The sequence below is a fragment of the Arvicola amphibius genome, chromosome 3, assembly GCF_903992535.2.
Source record: "Arvicola amphibius chromosome 3, mArvAmp1.2, whole genome shotgun sequence".
NCBI classification, from domain to species: domain Eukaryota; kingdom Metazoa; phylum Chordata; class Mammalia; order Rodentia; family Cricetidae; genus Arvicola; species Arvicola amphibius.
Genome location: NC_052049.1, coordinates 131,370,623 through 131,389,681, shown reverse-complemented (window position 1 = coordinate 131,389,681; position 19,059 = coordinate 131,370,623). Strand labels below are relative to the sequence as shown.

At 43.6% G+C, this 19,059-nt stretch overlaps 1 protein-coding gene across 1 annotated transcript in view; it reads left to right on the top strand.

The window, feature by feature from the left end:
* Positions 1 to 16,938: 16,938 nt before the first annotated feature.
* Positions 16,939 to 19,059, top strand: part of Pias1 (protein inhibitor of activated STAT 1) — a 115,990-nt gene continuing 113,869 nt past the window's right edge. Inside the window, exon 1 of the mRNA XM_038321168.2 lies at positions 16,939 to 16,987. Coding sequence (XP_038177096.1) covers positions 16,964 to 16,987 — 24 coding nt within the window. The 5' untranslated portion in view covers positions 16,939 to 16,963. The remainder of the gene's footprint in view (positions 16,988 to 19,059) is intronic.

Genomic DNA, 19,059 nt, shown 5'->3' with positions numbered 1-19,059 from the left:
CCCACCGCAGGGCCCACTCCCTCATGCCCTGAATCCGGGCTTTGTGGATGGCTTCCAGCTGAGAAAGCCAGGGAAGATGAAGAGAGAGACCATGTGATGTGTGGCACAAAACCTCTTCACTCCAGAGGTACTACCGCCAGGCAAGGATGAGGGAGCACCCAGAGAATATAGAACTCAGGGTCAAGAAACTTGAATTTGAGTTCTAATTCTACAATTCACTATTCATAAGCAAGTCATTGGCCCAAGAGTCATTCATTCTCAAATATTCTGTGAGCATCCATGGCTAAGGACTGTGTCTAGCACTGGGTCTCCTGTTCTTTGAGTTTTCTGGTAGTTTTAGTTTTTCTGTTTTTTTCTTTTTAGTTTTGTGAGTTTTTTGTTTGTCTGTTTGTTTGGTTTTGGTTTTGGTTTTTCTAGACAGGGTTTCTCTGTGTAGCCCTGTTTGTGTTGGAACTCTATCTTTGGACCAGGCTGGCCTCAAACTTGAAAATCTGCCTACCTCTACCTTCTAAGTACTGAGATTAAAGGTGTGTGTCACCACTGCTTGGCTCTTATTATTTTTTAAGGATTTGTTTGTTTGTTTGTTTGTTTATATGTGTACATGTGTGTGTGCCAGCATGAGTTTATGTGCTAATAAGTGTGCAGGGCCCTTGAAGGCCAGAAGAGGGCGCCAGATTCTCTGAAACTAGACTTTGAGCTCTGTATAGGTTCTGGAAATCAAGCCAGTGTCTTCTAAAAGAGCAGTATCCACTCTTAACAGTTTCTTTCCCACCCCCTCCATCTTGATTTTGAGGGAGGGTCTCTCTCTTAACCTGGAGCTCACTGACTTAGCTAGGATAGCTTAGCAGGGACTTCAGGGAGCTGTCTACTATTGCATCCCCACCCTTGGACTACAGATATACACCATCTGACTTTTTATGGAGTCTGGGATCAAACACATGTCTTCCTGTTTGCATAGCTGGTACTTTTCTGACTAAGCCATCTCCCCAAGTCCTAGGTCTCATGTCTTTTCAAAATAAGTATGTTAGAGTTGGCTGGGCATGGTAGTGCACGCCTTTAATTCCAGCATTCACTTGGGAGGCAGAGGCAGGCAGATCTCTGTGAGTTAGAAGCCAGCCTAGTATAGAAAGTGAGTTCCAGGACAGCCAGGACTGTTACAGAGAAACCCTGGCTCAGGAAAAAAAAAAAAAAAAAAAGAATGTTGGAATAGATTGTCTCAATCAAGTAATATTGTTGTTAAGCTTGAACCAGGCTCTGGCTTCCATCCCCCAGCCCAACCCCAATGCACAAACAAAAAACAAAAAAACAAATTGTAATCACACTTTCAAAAACAAAATTCCAAGCTAATAATTTTACTGGTGCCAGATATTTGATATTGAAAGCGCCCCAGAAAAATGCAGGATGAATGACCTCCTGAACATCTTAACAGACTCAACCCCTCCCCCACCTTTGTCCCAGAATGCCTGAGACCTCTAAACAACCTTATCACCCTAATCTTTAAAACCTTTTAAGTGTTTACCCTAGTTTTTGAACTCTTTAGAATTTAACTGGTCTGACTTTAAGATTCGTGAGCACATTCCATACTCTTATTTAAACAAGCTGTGGTGAGTACACAGTCCCTTCTTCTTTTTTTTTCTCCAACCCTGGGAGATTTTATCTTAGGGCCAAGCGTCCCTACCTCCCACTGCTTCTCATTGGAACGGCCTTTCAGGGTCGGAGGTCAGTCAGATCTGCTGTAGAGCCATCCGTGGCAGTTTAGGCATATCTAGTAGATGGTTCTGGGTAAACCCAGCATCACCATAATCCAATGTGCACTCCCTCCCGAGAGTGGAATGTTGTGGGTGGGGAGAAATGGGGTCTCTAGGCACAGTGTTTGGCTTGCCATTGCAGATAGTGTGGACAATGATGTTACAGTTGTGAACTCTCATCATCTAAGAATGTTTAGTATTTCTACAGCAATCTTCATAGTAGTATAGGAGACACGAAGGGTAGGGGAAGCTTAGGATGTACCGAGATTTGAGATTTTTTTTATTGGGTATTTGTAGGCATTCAATAAGCAAAAATAACACAGGAAAGTGTACCTACTGTAGATTAGACACTGAACATGATAATGGTGATGTACACAAACATTCTCTCTCTCTCTTAAACACACACACACACACACACACACTAGCTTAATGCAAACACTGAAACTTTAAAGGAAAACTTAGAGAGAACCCTTCAAAATATAGGCATAAAAGCAGGCAAGAACTTTCTGGAAAGAACTCTAATAGCACAGTAAATAGCACCAAGGATTCATAAATGGGTTTGTATGAAACTAACAAGCTTCTGCTCAGTAAAGGAAACAACCAACAGAACAGAATAGAATAGGGAGCACCTCCATAGCAGGCAGGGATTCCCATGGAGAGCACCTTTATAGCCGATAGTGGATTCCTATCAGGAGCACCTACATAGCAGATAGGGAATCATATCTTGAATATCTGAAAAACTACTAAAATTATTCCCTAACCAAATTATCTAATCAGTAAATGGGCTAATGAACCAAACAGACAGTTCTCAAAAAAGAAATGTAAATGGCCATAAAAACGTTTGAAAAAAGCGCTCAGAATTCTTTTTGAATGAGGAGACTCGGTTAGCATAGCTATCATAAAGGAAACAATTGACAGCAGTAAGGGAAACGATTGACAGTCGGGATGCAAGAAATCGAAACCTCACACACTGTGCGTGCAACAGCTGTGGAAGCCAGTGTGGCTGCTCCTAAGGAACTAAAACTACCTCATATTCCAGCTACACAGCCCCTGCATGCATACACATGTATAGTCCAAGGATTCTAAGCCCTCCAGAGAGGTATTGCACACTTGTGTTTATTGCTGCCCCATTCACAATAGCTAAGAAAGGAAACCAGCCTAGATGCCCATCATCAGGAGAATGGATAGTGTGGTACATTGTACACAATGGAGTTTTATTTGGCATAAAGAAAAATTATATTTGTGGGTGATGGATAGAATTGGAAACCTTTATCTTAAGCAAAAGTCCGAATGAGAACAATGAATACTGCATGTTTTCTCTCATATCTAGAGCCTGGTGTGTGTGTGTGTGTGTGTGTGTGTGTGTGTGTGTGTGTGTGTGTGATAAAACTGGAAAGGAGATCTAAGGGAAGTGCAAGGGAGGAAAAAAGAAAATAGTGGAATAGATGTGGCATGAGAAGAGAAACAGACTCTTTAGAGAGAGAAACAGGAGTAAAGGGAGGATGGAGGAGTTTGGTGGAGGAGAGGATCAGAGCAAAGTATAATAACACATATGTATGAAAATGCCATAATGAAACCTATTACTTTGTATGCTACATTAAAAACTAACTTAGGGGACTGCCGCGATAGCTCCGCAGCTAAGAGGATTGGTCACTGCTCCAGAAGACCTAGGTCCAATCCCTGGCACCCACATGGTGACTTACAGCCATTTATAACTCTGGTCCTCCTGGAACTGACATCCTCTTCTGGCCTCCAACGGTATTGCACTCATATAGTACGCAAACACACAGGCAGGCATAACACCCATATACACAAAAGTAAGAAAATAATTTTAAAAATTAATTTAGGGGCCACAGCAACAGTTCTCAACCTGTGGGTCATGACCCCTGCAGGAGTCACATATCAGATATTTACATTATCATTCATGATAGTAGTAAAATTACAGTTACAAAGTAACAACAAAATAATTTTTTTTTGGCTGGGGGTCACCAGAACACGAGGAACTGGCCATAGCATTAGGAAAGCTGAGAACCAGGGAGGTAGAGAAATGGCTCAGCAATTAGGAGAACTTGTTGCTTTTGAAGAGAAAGACCCAGGTTTGGTTCCCAGCACCCACATGGTGGTTCACAACCGTCTATAACTCCAGCTTTAGGGCATACAATGTTCACTTCTGACCTCGATAGGCATCTTGCATGCACGAGGCACAAATACATACACGCAGACAAAATACTCATCCATACAAAATAAAATAACATTACAAGTGAAAACTGTACATCCTCCGGAGTGTGAGGCCGTAGCTCAGTAATTTGCACCTGCAGTGAGAGGAAGAATCTGAGTTCAGATCTCTAGTGACCACATGAAAGCTGACATGGCCACGGATGCTTGCAACCTCAGCGCTGGAGGACAGAGACAGCTGGATCCTGGCAACTTGCTGGCCAGCCAGTCTAGCTGAAGCAATGAGCTTCAGGGTCATGAGAGTCCTGATCTCAAGAATAGGTGGAGCCGGGCGGTGGTGGCGCACGCCTTTAATCCCAGCACTCGGGAGGCAGAGGCAGGCGGATCTCTGTGAGTTCGAGGCCATCCTGGTCTACAAGAGCTAGTTCCAGGACAGGCTCTAAAAAAGCTGCAGAGAAACCCTGTCTCGAAAAACCAAAAAAAAAAAAAAGAAGAATAGGTGGAGGGCTGTTGAGATGGCTCACTGGGTAAAGGCGATTGCCACGAGGCCTGGTGAGCTGAGTTCTATCCCTGAGATCTACATGGTAAAAGGAGAGAACCAACTTCTACAGTTGTCCTCTGACCTACACATATAAATAGTTATCATAAATGAAATATTTTAAAAGTGAAATGGAAATGCTGACACCCAATGTCCTTTGTCCTCTACATGTTCTTGAATGGGACACACACACAATACATATACACTCTACATACACACACTATGCATATATACAAACACACATGACACAACCACACACTCACATCTTACATACACTATATATACATATGCACACACTACACATACACACACTATATGCACTATACATATACATACATACCATGATGAACATAGTGAAAAGATGCATTTTTTGTTTTTGTTTTTCAAGACAGGATTTCTCTGTAGCTTTGGAGCCTGTCCTGGAACTAGCTCTGTAGACCAGGCTGACCTCGAACTCATAGAGATCTGCCTATCTCTACCTCCCGCGTTCTGGGATTAAAGGCAGTGTACCACTGCTGGGCTTAAAAAAAATGCATTTTAGACATGTAAAACTAGCTTAATTAGGAACCCCACTACACCCAAGGCTGTACCAGATAACCAGAACCTGGTGACAGCACTTACTCGAGATAACCAGACACAGGACTAGAATTTGACAACGCCTACTTGATAGGATATAAGCAGACACCAAGGGCAATGACATACTCTGCATATCAGGACTGCAAGGGACACCAGAAAGACTCTACCTTGATCTGCCCTGTGGTTGGAGAGTCTTCCCCTGGATCCTGACTACCTTGAGAGCCTGGACCTGACCTTCAGCTAAGCTATACCTACCACACAGGTGAGCAGCCTTGGGAAGATAGGTTTAGGATATAGTTAAGAGTTTAGAGTGTGAACTCTGTATGATGACCCTCAGCATAATAAAATATAACCTTTGCTATAACAACTATATGCCTATCTTCTTGGTCACAACACACACACACACACACACACACACACACACACACACACACACGCACTGCATAGGGTGAGAGATTAAAATCTAATTTTATTCTTCTACCTGTGGAAATAGTTTCCCAAGTACCATTTGCTGAAGAGGTTGTCTTTCATCCAAGGTGTGTTTGCGACACCTTTGCTAAAACCTAAGTGATGGTAGCTGTGTGGGTTTACTTCTGGGTCCTGTGTTCTGGTCAGCTGGTCTACACGTCCTGTTCGGCGCCAGCACTCTGCTGTTTTCGTCACCGCCTCTGAAGCTGAACTCGGGGCCAGGCATTGCAATGTCTCTGGCACTGCTCTTCTGGCTTAGGTTTTCGGGGGAGGATTATGGAAGGACGTTGGCTCCTTAGGATCTTTTGTGCTTCCATGTGAATTTTAGAATTGTTTTCACTACTTACGTGAAGGACGTTGTTGGAGGTTTGGTGGGGATTGTGCTGAATCTGTACGTGGATTTCCAATATATGTGCATTTCATGCTGTTAATTCTAACGATCCATAAACAGTGTTTTAAAGTTTACAATGTAGTGAGTGTGTGTTTCTGGAGATCAAATTCATGATATTGTGCATACTAGGCAAGCATTATGCTAATAGATAATACATTTATCCTTAGCCCTTATATGTTCCTTTTTTTTATTGATTTATTCTACCCTTTTGTTTTAGCATCTCGTAGATACTTAGTGTGAGTAAAAGTCCTGCCCCTGGGCTTGGATTGTAGCACACAGGCTGAATGCTCAGGAAGCATTGCATTCCATCTAGAGCATCTAAATGAGTGCTCATTCTGGTGGAGGTTTCTGCTGGTCCATGTTGTATTTTGAGTCAATCCCAATGTTGCTTACTCACATGTGAGACCCAGTTACAATGGTCCTGTGCCTACTGTGATGACCCTAAACCAGATCTTCCTACTGTACTTCAACAGGTGTCATTGTATAATTCTCTTCCTTTGACACCAATCTGAGAGACTGGTTACATGCCTTCGTCTACTCTGGCCCCACCTAGGGCTAAGGTGTGATGGCATTCACCCAGGACACATTCACCCATGATGTGAGAAAGGCAGGTCCCAGAAGGAAACTAACGGTGGTCTCTGCAGGGGTGGTGTGGGACAGTGGTCTGTATTATGTCAATTATATTTTAAATAAACACTGATTGGCCAGTAGCCAGGCAGGAAGTATAGGCAGGACAACTAGACAGGAAGTAGAGGTGGGTCAATGAGAACAGGAGAATTCTGGTAAGGAGGAAGCCCATTCTTCTGCAGTCCCAGTGTAGACACAGAAGAAGCAAGATGTGACTGACTCACTGAAAAAGGTACTGAGCCATGTGGCTAACATATACTAGAATAATGGACTAATATAAATTATAAGAGTTAATAAGAAGCCTGAGCTAATGGGCCAATCAGTTTATAACTAATGTAGACCGCTGTGTGATTTCTTTGGGACTTAACGATTGCGGGAACCGGGCAGAACAGAAAACCTCAGTCAGCACAGGGGGAGTAAAAGCAGTGCTGGAGAAGCAAACTCCAATGCCCATCAGAACTGGTGTGACGGACATATTCTTGCTTTTACTGCTTAGTTGGTTTTGTTGCAGTTTGTTCATAGCTATATTTATAGATAATGTTAACCCTTTATATGTATGCATTACAGAGGCATTGATGCCTCTAATACTGGAGTACAGACGGTTGTGAGCTGCTTAATATGAGAGCTGAAATTGAATTTAGGTCCTTTGCAAGAACAGTAAGCAGTCAACTGCTAAGCCTCTGAGCTCAGGAATCATCATGGAAAGGGGGAAAGGAAGATTGTAAGAGCCAGAGGTTGGGGGAGACCTGAGCGAAGCACTGTCTTCTGGACATGAGAGGATCGTTGTATTCATGAAGTCAAAGTAGTTGTGGAAGAAACCACATCTTAGTTATTGTTCTATTGCTAGGAAGAGACAACCAAGGCAACTTATAAAAGAAAGCGTTAACAGGTGACTTGCTTACAGTTTCAGAAGGTTAGCCATGGCCATCAGAGTGGAGAACATGGCAGTGGGGAGGCAAGCAGGCATGAGGCTGGAGTAGTAGCTAAGAGCTCACAGCTGATCTGCAGGTTGGAGGCAGAGAGAGAGAGATTGAGCCTGGTGTGGCCTTTTGAAACTTCAAAGCTCACTCCCAGTGACACACTTCCTCCAACAATGCCACACCTCCTATCCTACTCCAAAATAGTTCAGTATGTTTCAATAAATTCAAATACATGAACTGATGGTGGCCATTCTCAATCCAACCCCCTCAATATATAATTTAAAAATATTTTTACTACTTCTTTGAGAAAATCATACTTGTACACCACCCCCAGTTCTCTTTAACTCCTCCCAGGTCCACCCCTGAACTCCAGCTCCCTCTCAACTTCAAGATCTCTCTCTCTCTTTTTAAAAAATAAACTATTGGCTGGATGATGGTGGCGCACACCATTAATCCCAGCACTCTGGAGGCAAAGGCAGGCAGATCTCTGTGAGTTTGAGGCCAGCCTGGTCTACAGAGTGAGTTCCAGGACAGGCCCCAAAGCTACAAAGAAACCCTGTCTTGAAAAAACAAAACAAAACAAAACAAAACAAAAACAAAAACAACAAACTATTGAGTGGAATTCGTATGCATACACTCATATGTGCAGGGCCATCCACATGGTCATCTTATCAGGGGGCCACATCCCTGAAAGAAAACTGACTATCCCTCCCCTATAAGTCACTGGCTGTCACTGACTCCTCAGCTAGGAGTGGGGCTCAAGAACCCCTCCCTCCTCCAGGCTGGAATGTTGACTGGCTTGATCTTATGCAGGTCTTGTGCTTGGTGTTCATGAGTACTGTGGCCCTGTCATATCTAGAAGACAGTATTTCACACAGGTCTTCCCCAAACTCTGACTCTTATAATCTTACTGTCCCCTCTTCTATAATGATCCTTGAGCCTCAGGGGAAGAGAGTTTAATTTCTTTATAACATCTTTCATTGTATAAAAATTAAAATTTGTGGGCTGGGGAATTGACTCAGCAGCTAAGAGTACTTACTTCTTGTGATGGTTTGGATAAGAATGCCCCCTATAGGCTCACATATTTGAATGCTTAGTCACTAGAGAGTGGCTCTGTTTGAAAGAATTAGAAGGATTAAGAGGTGTGGGCTTGTTGGAGGAGGTGTGTCACTGGGGTAGATTAGAGGTTTCAAAAGCCCAGGACAAGCTCAGAGTCTCTCTCAACACATGAATTATAATGTAGCTCTCAGCTACTGCTCCAGCATCTGCCTGCATGCTCCCATGTTCCCCACCACAGTGATAAAGGACTAAGCCTCTGAAACTATAAGCAAGTCCCCAATTAAGTGATTTCTCTTCTAACAGTTGGTGTGGTCATGGTGACTCTTCAGAGCAATAGAACAATGACTAAAGACATCGCTATTGCAGAGGACCTGAATTTGATCTTCAGCTCACATGTCAGGGAGTTCATGATCACCTATAACTCCAGTTCCAGAGAGATCCAATACCTCTGGGAACTGGGCAAATGCACTCATGTGCTCATACCCACAGGCACACACACGCACACACATACAATTACTTAACAAATAAAAACAATGGGACTGAATAGATGGGTCAGAGGTTAAGAGCATGCGCTGCTCTACCAGAGAACCAGAGTTCCATTTCTGGCACCCACATGAGGTGGCTCATAAACACCTATAGCTCCAACTCCAAGAGATCTAACTCCTCTGGCCTTCACAAACACTTGCACAAACATATCCATACTCACACAACATAATTTTTTTTTTGGAGGCTGGGTTTCTCTGTGACTTGGATCTCCTGGGACTCACTTTGTAGACCAAGCTGGCCTCAAACTCACTGAGATCTGCCTGACTCTGCCTCCCAAGTGCTGGGATTAAAGGTGTGTGTTACCACTACCTGGCTCATAATTTTTAAAATAAATAAATAATTAAAAATAAAAATAAATCACCAGGTGTGGCAGAGGTAGATGAATCTCTGAATTTGAGGCTAGTCTGGTTTACATAGTGAGTTTTAGAACAGTCAGATTTACACAGTGGGACCCTATCTCCAAACAATAACAAAAAAATAAAATAAAAATAGATCTAGTTTAAAAATATTTAATGTATCTATAGTCTAATGTAACTTCTTTTGTTTTGTGGTGTGTTGATTTCCTTCTCTGCCTAGTAATTTTTTTCCGCAATGTTTAAGCATCTGTACATTTTGATCAAATTAAGTTTAGAGGTGTAGTGATAAATAACAGTCCCCTAAAATCTCAATAGCCTACCTCAAAAGTTTGCTTCTGGCCCTGAGGTGTAGTTTAGGCACAGGCAGACAGATCTCTGTTAGTTTGAGACCAGCCTGGTCTACAGCGTGAGTTCCAGGACAGGCCCCAAAGCTAAAAACCCTGTCTTAAAAAAACAAAACAAAATAAAGCAAAACAAAACAACAACAACAAAAAACAAAAACAAAACCTAATGAGCAGAATTAGTATGCTTATACACTCATGGGTGTGGGATGCTCTGGATTTGATTTCTAGTGTCACACGAATACCTCAAAATGTCTTTTCTTGCTCACACCATATGATGGCTTGGCAGAATGCTTTGTTGGCCAGAGGCATTCAGGTACTAGAGTGATAGAAGCTCAACCTAAGACATGTTCTGCCATCACCAGGGCAACTTATTTTAAAAAGTTTTTATTAGTATATATTATACATGATAACGAGTTTCATACCTGTGCATGTCGACTGTATTCACCCGCACTCACAGTGCAGATTATACATGATAATGAGTTTCATACCTGTATATGTTGAGTACATTCACCTGCACTCAGTGTGTATTATGCATGGTAATGAGTTTCATACCTGTGTATGTTGATTGCATTCACCCACACTCATCTCTTCTCATCTCCCTCTTACTCTTGCTGATCCTCCCCTTCTTCCAAGCTAGTTCTGTTTCTACTTTCATGTCTTTTAAAAACATTTTTTTTCATGTTGAATCAATGAATTTAGTAGGTTATTTATAGGAAAGTGTTCAGTGATTAACTGTTATTTACCGTAGCAGGGGCAACTTGCCCTGGCTGTACCCCTGAAGAAAATATCCTTCCTTCCTCCAAGCAGCTATTAACTACCTGTAGACCTTGGCTCACAAGGCCCTGCCCCTCCCTCATCTTTAGTGGAATGTTACTGGGCCCAGTCTTGCACAGGTCTTCTCCAGGTAATTATAGCTGGTAAGAGGTCAAAAAAGCACCTGCCCTGCCCTGTCCTGCAGTATTCTACAGCATGCCACCCCTTCCTCAGGCTCTTATTCTTTCTGCCCCATTTTGCCTTTTTATTTTGCAAGATATTACAGTAAGAAGATTGCTATGAGTTTCAAAAGAGAATTTATATCAGATGTAATGGAGTGTGCCTTTTATTCCAGCACTTGAGAAGCAGAGGCAGACTGCTCTCTGAGTAAAGCAGGTATCTTCCGTTTCCTGAATAGTGGAAGCATTTAAGCTGAGCAAAAGCCTCCCTTTTTCCTCCCCAAATTCTTACATTATGGTTTTTATTTGCTTTTTCTTTTCTTTTTTTTAATATTTATTTATTTATTTATTTATTTTGTTTTTCTAGACAGGGTTTCGCTGTAGTTTTAGAGTCTTTTCTGGAACTAGCTCTTGCAGACCAGGCTGGTCTTGAACTCACAGAGATTCACCTGCCTCTGCCTCTCGAGTTTTGGGATTAAAGGTGTGCACCATCACCACCCGGCTTTATTTTGAAATTTTAATATAATCACATCATTTCTCCCTTCCCTTTTCTTCCTCCAAGCCCTCCTCTATACCCTTCCTTTTTCAAATTAATGCTCTCTTTTTCATTAATTGCTGTTATATGAATATATGCATATGCCTACCATACATACATATTCATAAATATATGCTATGGTTTTAATTGTTTCTGTAATAATAATGAAATTGAGCATCTTTTCACATATCAATCTGGCATTGGGAATACACTTTTTAATGGCATGGCAATTCCAGTCTAATCCATTTCTTTATTGGTACTCTACCTTCTATTTTACTGAAAAAATACCGTAAATTTCAAGTATAAACTAGATTGTTCCTTGGTTAGATGTATGTATTTTCAGTATTTTTTATCTTTATTTTCTTGCCTTTTCTCTTTGTTCACATTGTTTTAGGATGATTAAAAGCTCATAAATTTCATGTATTTCAACTCCTTAAGGTTTTCTCTTTTTTTGGTTAGATCTATTGATAAACTGTTCTAAAAAAGTCTTGAAGGGTTAGAGTGTTTACTGCTCTTCTAGAGGACCTGGGTTTGGGTCCCAGCACCCACATGGTGGCTCATAATCATCTGTAACTCCAGATCCAGGGGCTCTAATGCCCTTTCTGGCACCCATGGGCATGAGACATGTACATGGTGTGTGTAGGCAAAGTACTCATGCATGTACAATAAAAATACATTTTCGCAGTCAAGATTATGAAGATAATCTATATTAATTTATGCAGTTTTGTTATTGTTATTTTGAGATAATGTCTCTTTGTGTAATCCAGGCTGGCCTTGAATTTAGGTCCTCCTGCTTCAGTTGTCTGCATACTGGGGTTATTAGGTAATACCACTATGCTTGACTTCTGACATCTTTTCAATATTGAATATTTGGATCTATAAAAAAAGTATAACCTTATTTGGTCTTTAAATTTTAGGGAAATTTTAATAATTTTCTGAGTAGGACCCTTATCGATAAATTTATTTCAATTTTTTATTTTAATAATATTTATTTAATTTTTAAGGTTATATACTTGTATATGTGGTGATTTGAATGTAATTGTCCCCAATAATCTCATAGGGAGTGGCATTACTAGGAGGTGTGACTTTTATGGAGTGCATATGACCTTGTTGGAGGAAGTATGTCACTGTGGGGCTGGGCTTTGAGGTCTCCTATCCTCAGGATACCACCTAATGTCTCAGTCAATTTCCTGTTGCCTGTGCCTGCAAAATGTAGGACTCAGCTACTACTCCAGCACCATATCTACCTGTACACTGCCATGTTCCCTGCCATGATGATAATGGACTGAACCTCTGAAACTGTAAGGGAGACACCTCAATTAAATGTTTTCTTTATAAGAGTTACTGTCGTCATGATATTTTTTTCAAAGCAATAAAACCCCTAAGACAGAAAATACCTGTGTGTGGTCATGTGAATGTGTGTGTAGCATCCAAGCAGGCCTGATATATCAGGTCCCCAGGAGCTAGTGTTACAGTGTGGGTTCTGTGAATCAAAACCAGGCCCTTTGTGAGAATAGTAATTGTTCTTGAATGACAAGCCATGTCTCTGGTCCCTACTTGTTAATTTTTTTATGTGTTTGTTGTTTGAGTCAGGGTCTTACTATGTAGCATTAACTCTCTGGAACTTACTACCTATGGCTGGCTCACAAAAAATTCACAGGAAAGCAACTGCCTCCACCTCCCAGAACTGAGATCAAAGGCAAGTGCCACCACTCTTGGAGTTTTTGTTACTGTTGTGTAACTGTTTCAAAAATGTAGTTATGCTAGCTTATGTTTTTTTACCTTGTTTGTTGAGAGAAGGGCTTGCTATGTAACCCAAGCTGGTCTCAATCTCTAAGTTCTCTGTTCCTACCCTTCCAAATGCTAGGATTTAGGAATGTCTGTATCTTTGCATCATTACTGATATCAGAAGGAATGCCTTCAATATTTTACCATTAACTATAATAATTTTTGTAGCTTTGGGGAGACACTTGTAACCATATAAACAAATTGTCTTGTGTTCTTGTTTTGGTAAGTGATGGTATCATGAGAAGGTGTTCAATTTTTATTAATTTGTGTGTGTGTATCTGTTTAATGAGAATGCCCTATCCCCCATTCTATTTTTTGACACAGATCTCATGCAGCTCAGGCTGGTCTCATACTCACTGTATAGCCGAAGGTGACAAGCCCAGCTCATGTGTGCACTCTAGCTCTCTACTACTCTCGTACCTTTCTTGAGATGCATGTTATCACTTTTATCCAGGTTGGTCATCAAGTCTTAGGCTCAAACAATACTACCTCAGGCTCCCAATTTCTGGAACCAAAGATATGCATGACTCTATCTTTCAAAATTAAAATTATTGGTTTTCAAATATTAAACAACCAATAAAGATCAATTTCATAATTCTATAACAAATCCTGCTTAGCTGTAGACGGAGGCTGCTGGATCATTTCCCGGCCGCCCAGACCCAAATAATCACACAGAGACTATATTAATTACAATACTGTTTGGCCAATAGCTTAAGCATATTTCTAGCTAGCTCTTACATCTTAAGTTAACCCATTTCTATTATTCTGTGTATTATCACAAGGCAAATGGTTTACTGGTAAGGTTCCAGGGCTTCTGTCTCCTTCAGTAGCTACATGGTGTCTTCTTGACTCTGCCTATTCTCTATGTCTTTTCCAGCCTAGCTATATTCTGCCCTGCTATAGCCTGAAGCAGCTTCTTTATTAACCAATGGTAATAAAACATATTCACAGCATACAGAGGGGAGTCCCACAACACTTAGCTATATTGTGTCTTTTGAGGGGGGCTCAGCCTGAATCACCTGATTAACATACTCAGGTGTAATAGGGTAGGACTCATTAGGAATAACAAAAAAACATAGCTATTAGGATATTGCTGGGGATTTTAGGAGTTTTGTGCCTAAAAGGAGGGACAAAGGCTAAATTTTATTTTAAATATCTATTTTTGAGGCAAGGCTTCTTGTAGGACAAGCTGGCCACAGATTTGTTGTGTGACCCAGGCCGTCTTTGAACTCCTGATCCTCTTGCCTTATCTCCCATGTGCTGGGATTTTAGCTTTGGGCCACCATACCTGGCTATTCACATTTTGGCTATATAGCTCAAGCTAGCCTAGAACTCACTATATAGTCCAGATGGTCTTGCATGCTTGGAAATGTTCCTGCTTCAGACCCCCCAAAATGCTGGGATTATGTCTTTGTACTGCATGTTCAGCTGTGAACAGGAAGGTTAGTGAGCGTGGCCCAAGTTCTGGGATTACAGGCCTTTCCTGTCATGGCCAGCTCCAAACATAGGGCCCAAGAAGGCAGAGATGCCTGAGTGTCAGGAAAGCTAGGTGAGACCCTGTCAGTCAATCTCTCCTCCAAGTAGGGGCAATACTGCATCAGTCTGGAAGAGAGTGGTGGTTGTGAAGATTAAACAAAAAGCCCACCTTGGGTATATTTTAAAAGCAGGAGTTGGGGGCTGGAGAGATGGCTCAGAGGTTTAGAGAACTGACTGTTGTTCCGGAGGTCCTGAGTTCACTTCTCAGCAACCACATGATGGCTCACACCCATCTGTAATGAGAGCTGGTGCCCAGAACACTAGATACATAATAAATAAATTAAAAAAAAAAGCAGGAGTCAGCTGGATTCACAGAAGCTCTGGACATTGGGAATAAATGAATAAAGGAAAGGGGTAAGGACGCTTTCCTGACTTTCATTTTGAAAGCTGAATGAATACTGGATAATAGTGAAACTCTTGGGAAAGGAGTAAGACTGGGGGTTTAGGGTCTCCTTGACAGGATGAATGTGAGGTGCTGAAGGGATTCATCATAGATACTAGGTAGTTAGCAACACTCATGAATCAACCTTTAACTATCTAACTAATAAACTAATTAATTTTAAGACAGGGCCTCACTTGTAGCTCTAGCTGACCTGGAACATACTTCCTATGTAGACCAGGTTAGTCTCAACCTCACAAGAGATCTGCCTACTTTTGCCTGAAATGCTAGGATTAAAGGTTTGCACTACCCCAGCCAGTTCCTCAATAATAATAATAAAATAAATTATTTCTTTCGGGATAGGATCTCATGTAGCCCAGGCTAGCTTGGAACTGGTACCCCTGATCTTTTGCCTCCCAACTACTGGGATTTCAGGCATGCAACACCATTCCCAGTTTTATGTGGTGTTAGAGACCAAACATGGCTTCTTGTGTATTAGGCAGTTAGACAAACAATCTACAAACGGAGTCAAATCCCTAGGCCTGCCCGGATTAGGATTTGGTGATGAGGTCTAAACTGCAGATATTTGAAAATCATTATATTTTAGACCTAAGTCAGAGTTGAACGATAGCTCTGGGTCCATGATAAAGTCCATGATAAAGATCATGGACTGAGTCCTAGATTCTCCAGTATTTAAAGATTAAGCCAAAACAGGCCACGGTGGTGCATGCCTTTAACTCCTCTGGGAGGCAGAGGTAGGTGGATCTCTGGGAGTTTAAGGCCAGTTTGCCATATAGAGAATTCCAGGGCTGCATAGGGAGACAGACCCTGGAAAGAAAGGGGATGGGAGTCAGAAGAGAGGGTAAAGAGGGAGAGAGAGGGAGGGAGGGAGGGAGGCAGGAAGAGGGGGAGAGAGAGAGAGAGGAGAGAGAGAGAGAGAGAGAGAGAGAGAGAGAGAGAGAGAGAGAGAGAGATAGTCGAGATACTCTTCTCTTTCTCTCTCTTCCTCTCTTCTCTCTCTCTCTCTTCTCTCTCTCTGCTCTCTGCGAGCTATCTAGAATTTCCCCCTTCATCGGTATATGTACTGTCCTGTCATTCACACGCGACAGTGATCTGGAGGAAAGTTCAGGAGAAATATGTTTCAAGAGAAAGCAAGTCCATCAACTGTTAGCAGTTCCCTGTAGCCAACATAGATAAAACTTGAGAACTGAGAGTGGGCTTCGCAAAGGTGTAAATAAAGTCACCTTGATAAGTGATCAAGGGGTTGGCAGGCAATCTAAGCTGACAGGCCAATGCCACTGAGGAAGTGGGAACAAGTACTGTAGAAAAATGAAATCATGTTCATGAATTTATTCAGTGAAGAAAGAAGAGAAATAGAGTAACCACCGAAGGTGATTTTGGATCCAAGGGAAGTTTAGCTGGGTGGTGGAGGCACACGTCTTTAATACCAACACTTGGGAGGCAGAGGCAAGGGGATCTCTGTGAGTTTGAGGCCAGCCTGGTCTGTAAGTGCTAGTTCCAGAACAGGCACCAAAGCTATGGAGAAACCTTGTCTCGAAAAAAAAAAAAAAAAAAAAGATACCGTGGGAATGTTTCCTTTGATGACCTCACTGCTTCATCATAAAGACTGTGTCAATAAACCCAGAAACAACGAAACTGGCCCACATATGGTGCAGGTGTCGAACGTCTAGCGGATGGGGGGCATCATGGCTTCTGTCAACAGGGGATCAAGCGGACAGCCTAAGAGTAAAGTTCAGCTGCGGCCTCTCTCCGGGACACTCCTGGGCCGACCGGTGTGGGGGCGGGGAGGTCGAGGTGGTAGTAACTGTCAAACCTCCCGCTTGGCGCCATTATTTAAATAGTACGTGCCGGTCTAGCAGCTGTGCGTGCTCCGGGCGGGGCGGCGAGCTCCGGGAGCGGGGCGGAGGCCAGGGGCGGGACGGGAAGGCTGAGGGGCGGGGCGGGGGCGGAGCCAAACCAGCCATAGGGGAGGGTCCAGCGCGGCCCCCGGCGAGCTTCACTGCGCTTGCGCTGACAGACGCAAGATGGCGGACAGTGCGGAACTAAAGGTAAAGCGCAGCTCGAATTCACTTCTAATATTCGGCCGCGGAGACGGCGCCGCTGGTGCCGGGGGGGATGGGTCGGACCCTGGGGGGGCTGCCCGGGCCGGGCTCCACCCGGGCCTGGAGTTGTAGGCGGGATAGGAGCTCCGGGCCTCAGTGGAGGGGGCCTGGCTGCGGCGGGCCGTGGGCCCCGGGTGCCTCGGGGGCGCTGACGGGTTGTCCCCGGCGTGTTATTGTTGTGGGCGCCTCTGGCGGGGGTGGCGGGGCGAAGAGAGAGTGAGTCGGGACGTGGCTGCAGCGGCGGTCCCCGGGGCCGTGGTGCCTCACCTTGTAGCCCGCCTCCCCGCCCCCCCCCACGGGCAGCCGGGGGCTGGGGGGGTAGGGTGCGCTTGGAAGGGGGGGGATTGGGAAAACTGCCCCGCAGCCGCTTCCTCTTCCTCTTTCGCGGTCCCGGGCTCCTGTCAGGCGCTGCGCTCGGACCCCCGGGAACTTGGCTCCGGCCGCCCCGCCCCTCCGTGGCGCCCAGGCGCCCCCGCCCCGCTCGCCGCCGCTGCCCGCCTGTCAGTGGGTGCCGGGCCAGTGGGAAAGCGCGATCTTGGGGCGATCGACTGGGGACACCGGGGAGAAGCTCTTGGAAAGTTTAGCGAGCTCGGAACCAGCGTTGGGGGTTCGGCTAAGAGGTTGCAGGGAGACAACCTGGGTCTGCCTGGGCGGGACGTTACTGTTTTTCTCTTGGTTTCGGGCAACCGAGGTGGGTGGGGGGAATAACCCCCTGGAAAAGTGTGCATTTGGGAGCGGTGGAGGGAATGCAGCCACCTCTCTACTCTTGCTGTCGCTGGTGTGGCGAGTGAGAGCAGTCTTGGGGGTATCTGCACACACCATGATGGCGATGCTATAGCTGATGGAGGTGAATGGTTTGTGTTTATATCCCCCCGTTGCCTTTTGTTTGTTAGGGACATCTTGCTGGCCATGTTGATTTAAACGAAATTGTCCTCCCACCCCCCCCCATCCTACTCCAACCTCCAATAAATAGAATGTTCCATCGTTCCTCTCAACTGTACCAATTACTCACGCCTCGCGAAATTAGATGAAAGGGTGCCCCCTTTCCCCCGGTTTTTCTCCCACCCCAATCTTTACCTGATGATGGCTTCTTTACTGAAGCAGATATACCACTACACAAGCAGTTGGGGGAGGGCTGCTGGAACCCTTATGATTGGATTGTGACAAATGGGGCTTCGCTTGAATAATTTTGGTTTAGTAGCAGGCAGTTCTTAACTAACGCATATTATTTAGAGGCTCTGAACACGGTATTCCCTTTTCTGGCTTCCCGTGTGCGAACCAAACAGCTGGTTATAGCCCAGCAGAGAACTAACATCTCTGTCAGAGTGGAGATTGGGCTATGCAATTGTAAATCTTCAGAGGGATTTAGAAATTCTTTTTATAATCAATAAAAAATTATTATTTCTCCATTATGATGAAATAACTTGTAGAATAAGCAGACCACTACGTTTGTTTCTGGGCACTTTCGTGTTTGGAAAAGCCTAACTAGAATATCCTTTTTCCCAGCCGGGCGGTGGTGGCGCACGCCTTTAATCCCAGCACTCGGGAGGCAGAGGCAGGCGGATCTCTGTGAGTTCGAGACCTGCCTGGTCTACAAGAGCTAGCTCCAGGACAGGCTCTAAAGCTGCAGAGAAACCCTGTCTACGAAAAAACAAAAACAAAAAAATAAAATAAAATAAAAAATAGAATATCCTTTTTCCCTAGTAACTTTGCAGTGTTAAACATTCCAAGATGTTTGTATTAAAATCTTTGTACAAAAATCAAGTAAACAAACAAAACCTGCTTACTATGGTCGGTGGTGGTACACAGTTTTAATCCCAGCACTGGGGAGGCAGAGGCAGGCGGATCTCTGTGAGTTTGAGGATAGCCAGGGCCACACAGAGAAACCCTGTCTTGACCAACCAACCAACCAAACAAACAAACAAACAAGCAAACAAATAAGATCTTTGTACAAGATTTGGGTATTTGTTCTTTTAAGTTTACTTCTAATTACTAACTTGTTTGAAACAGAATATGTT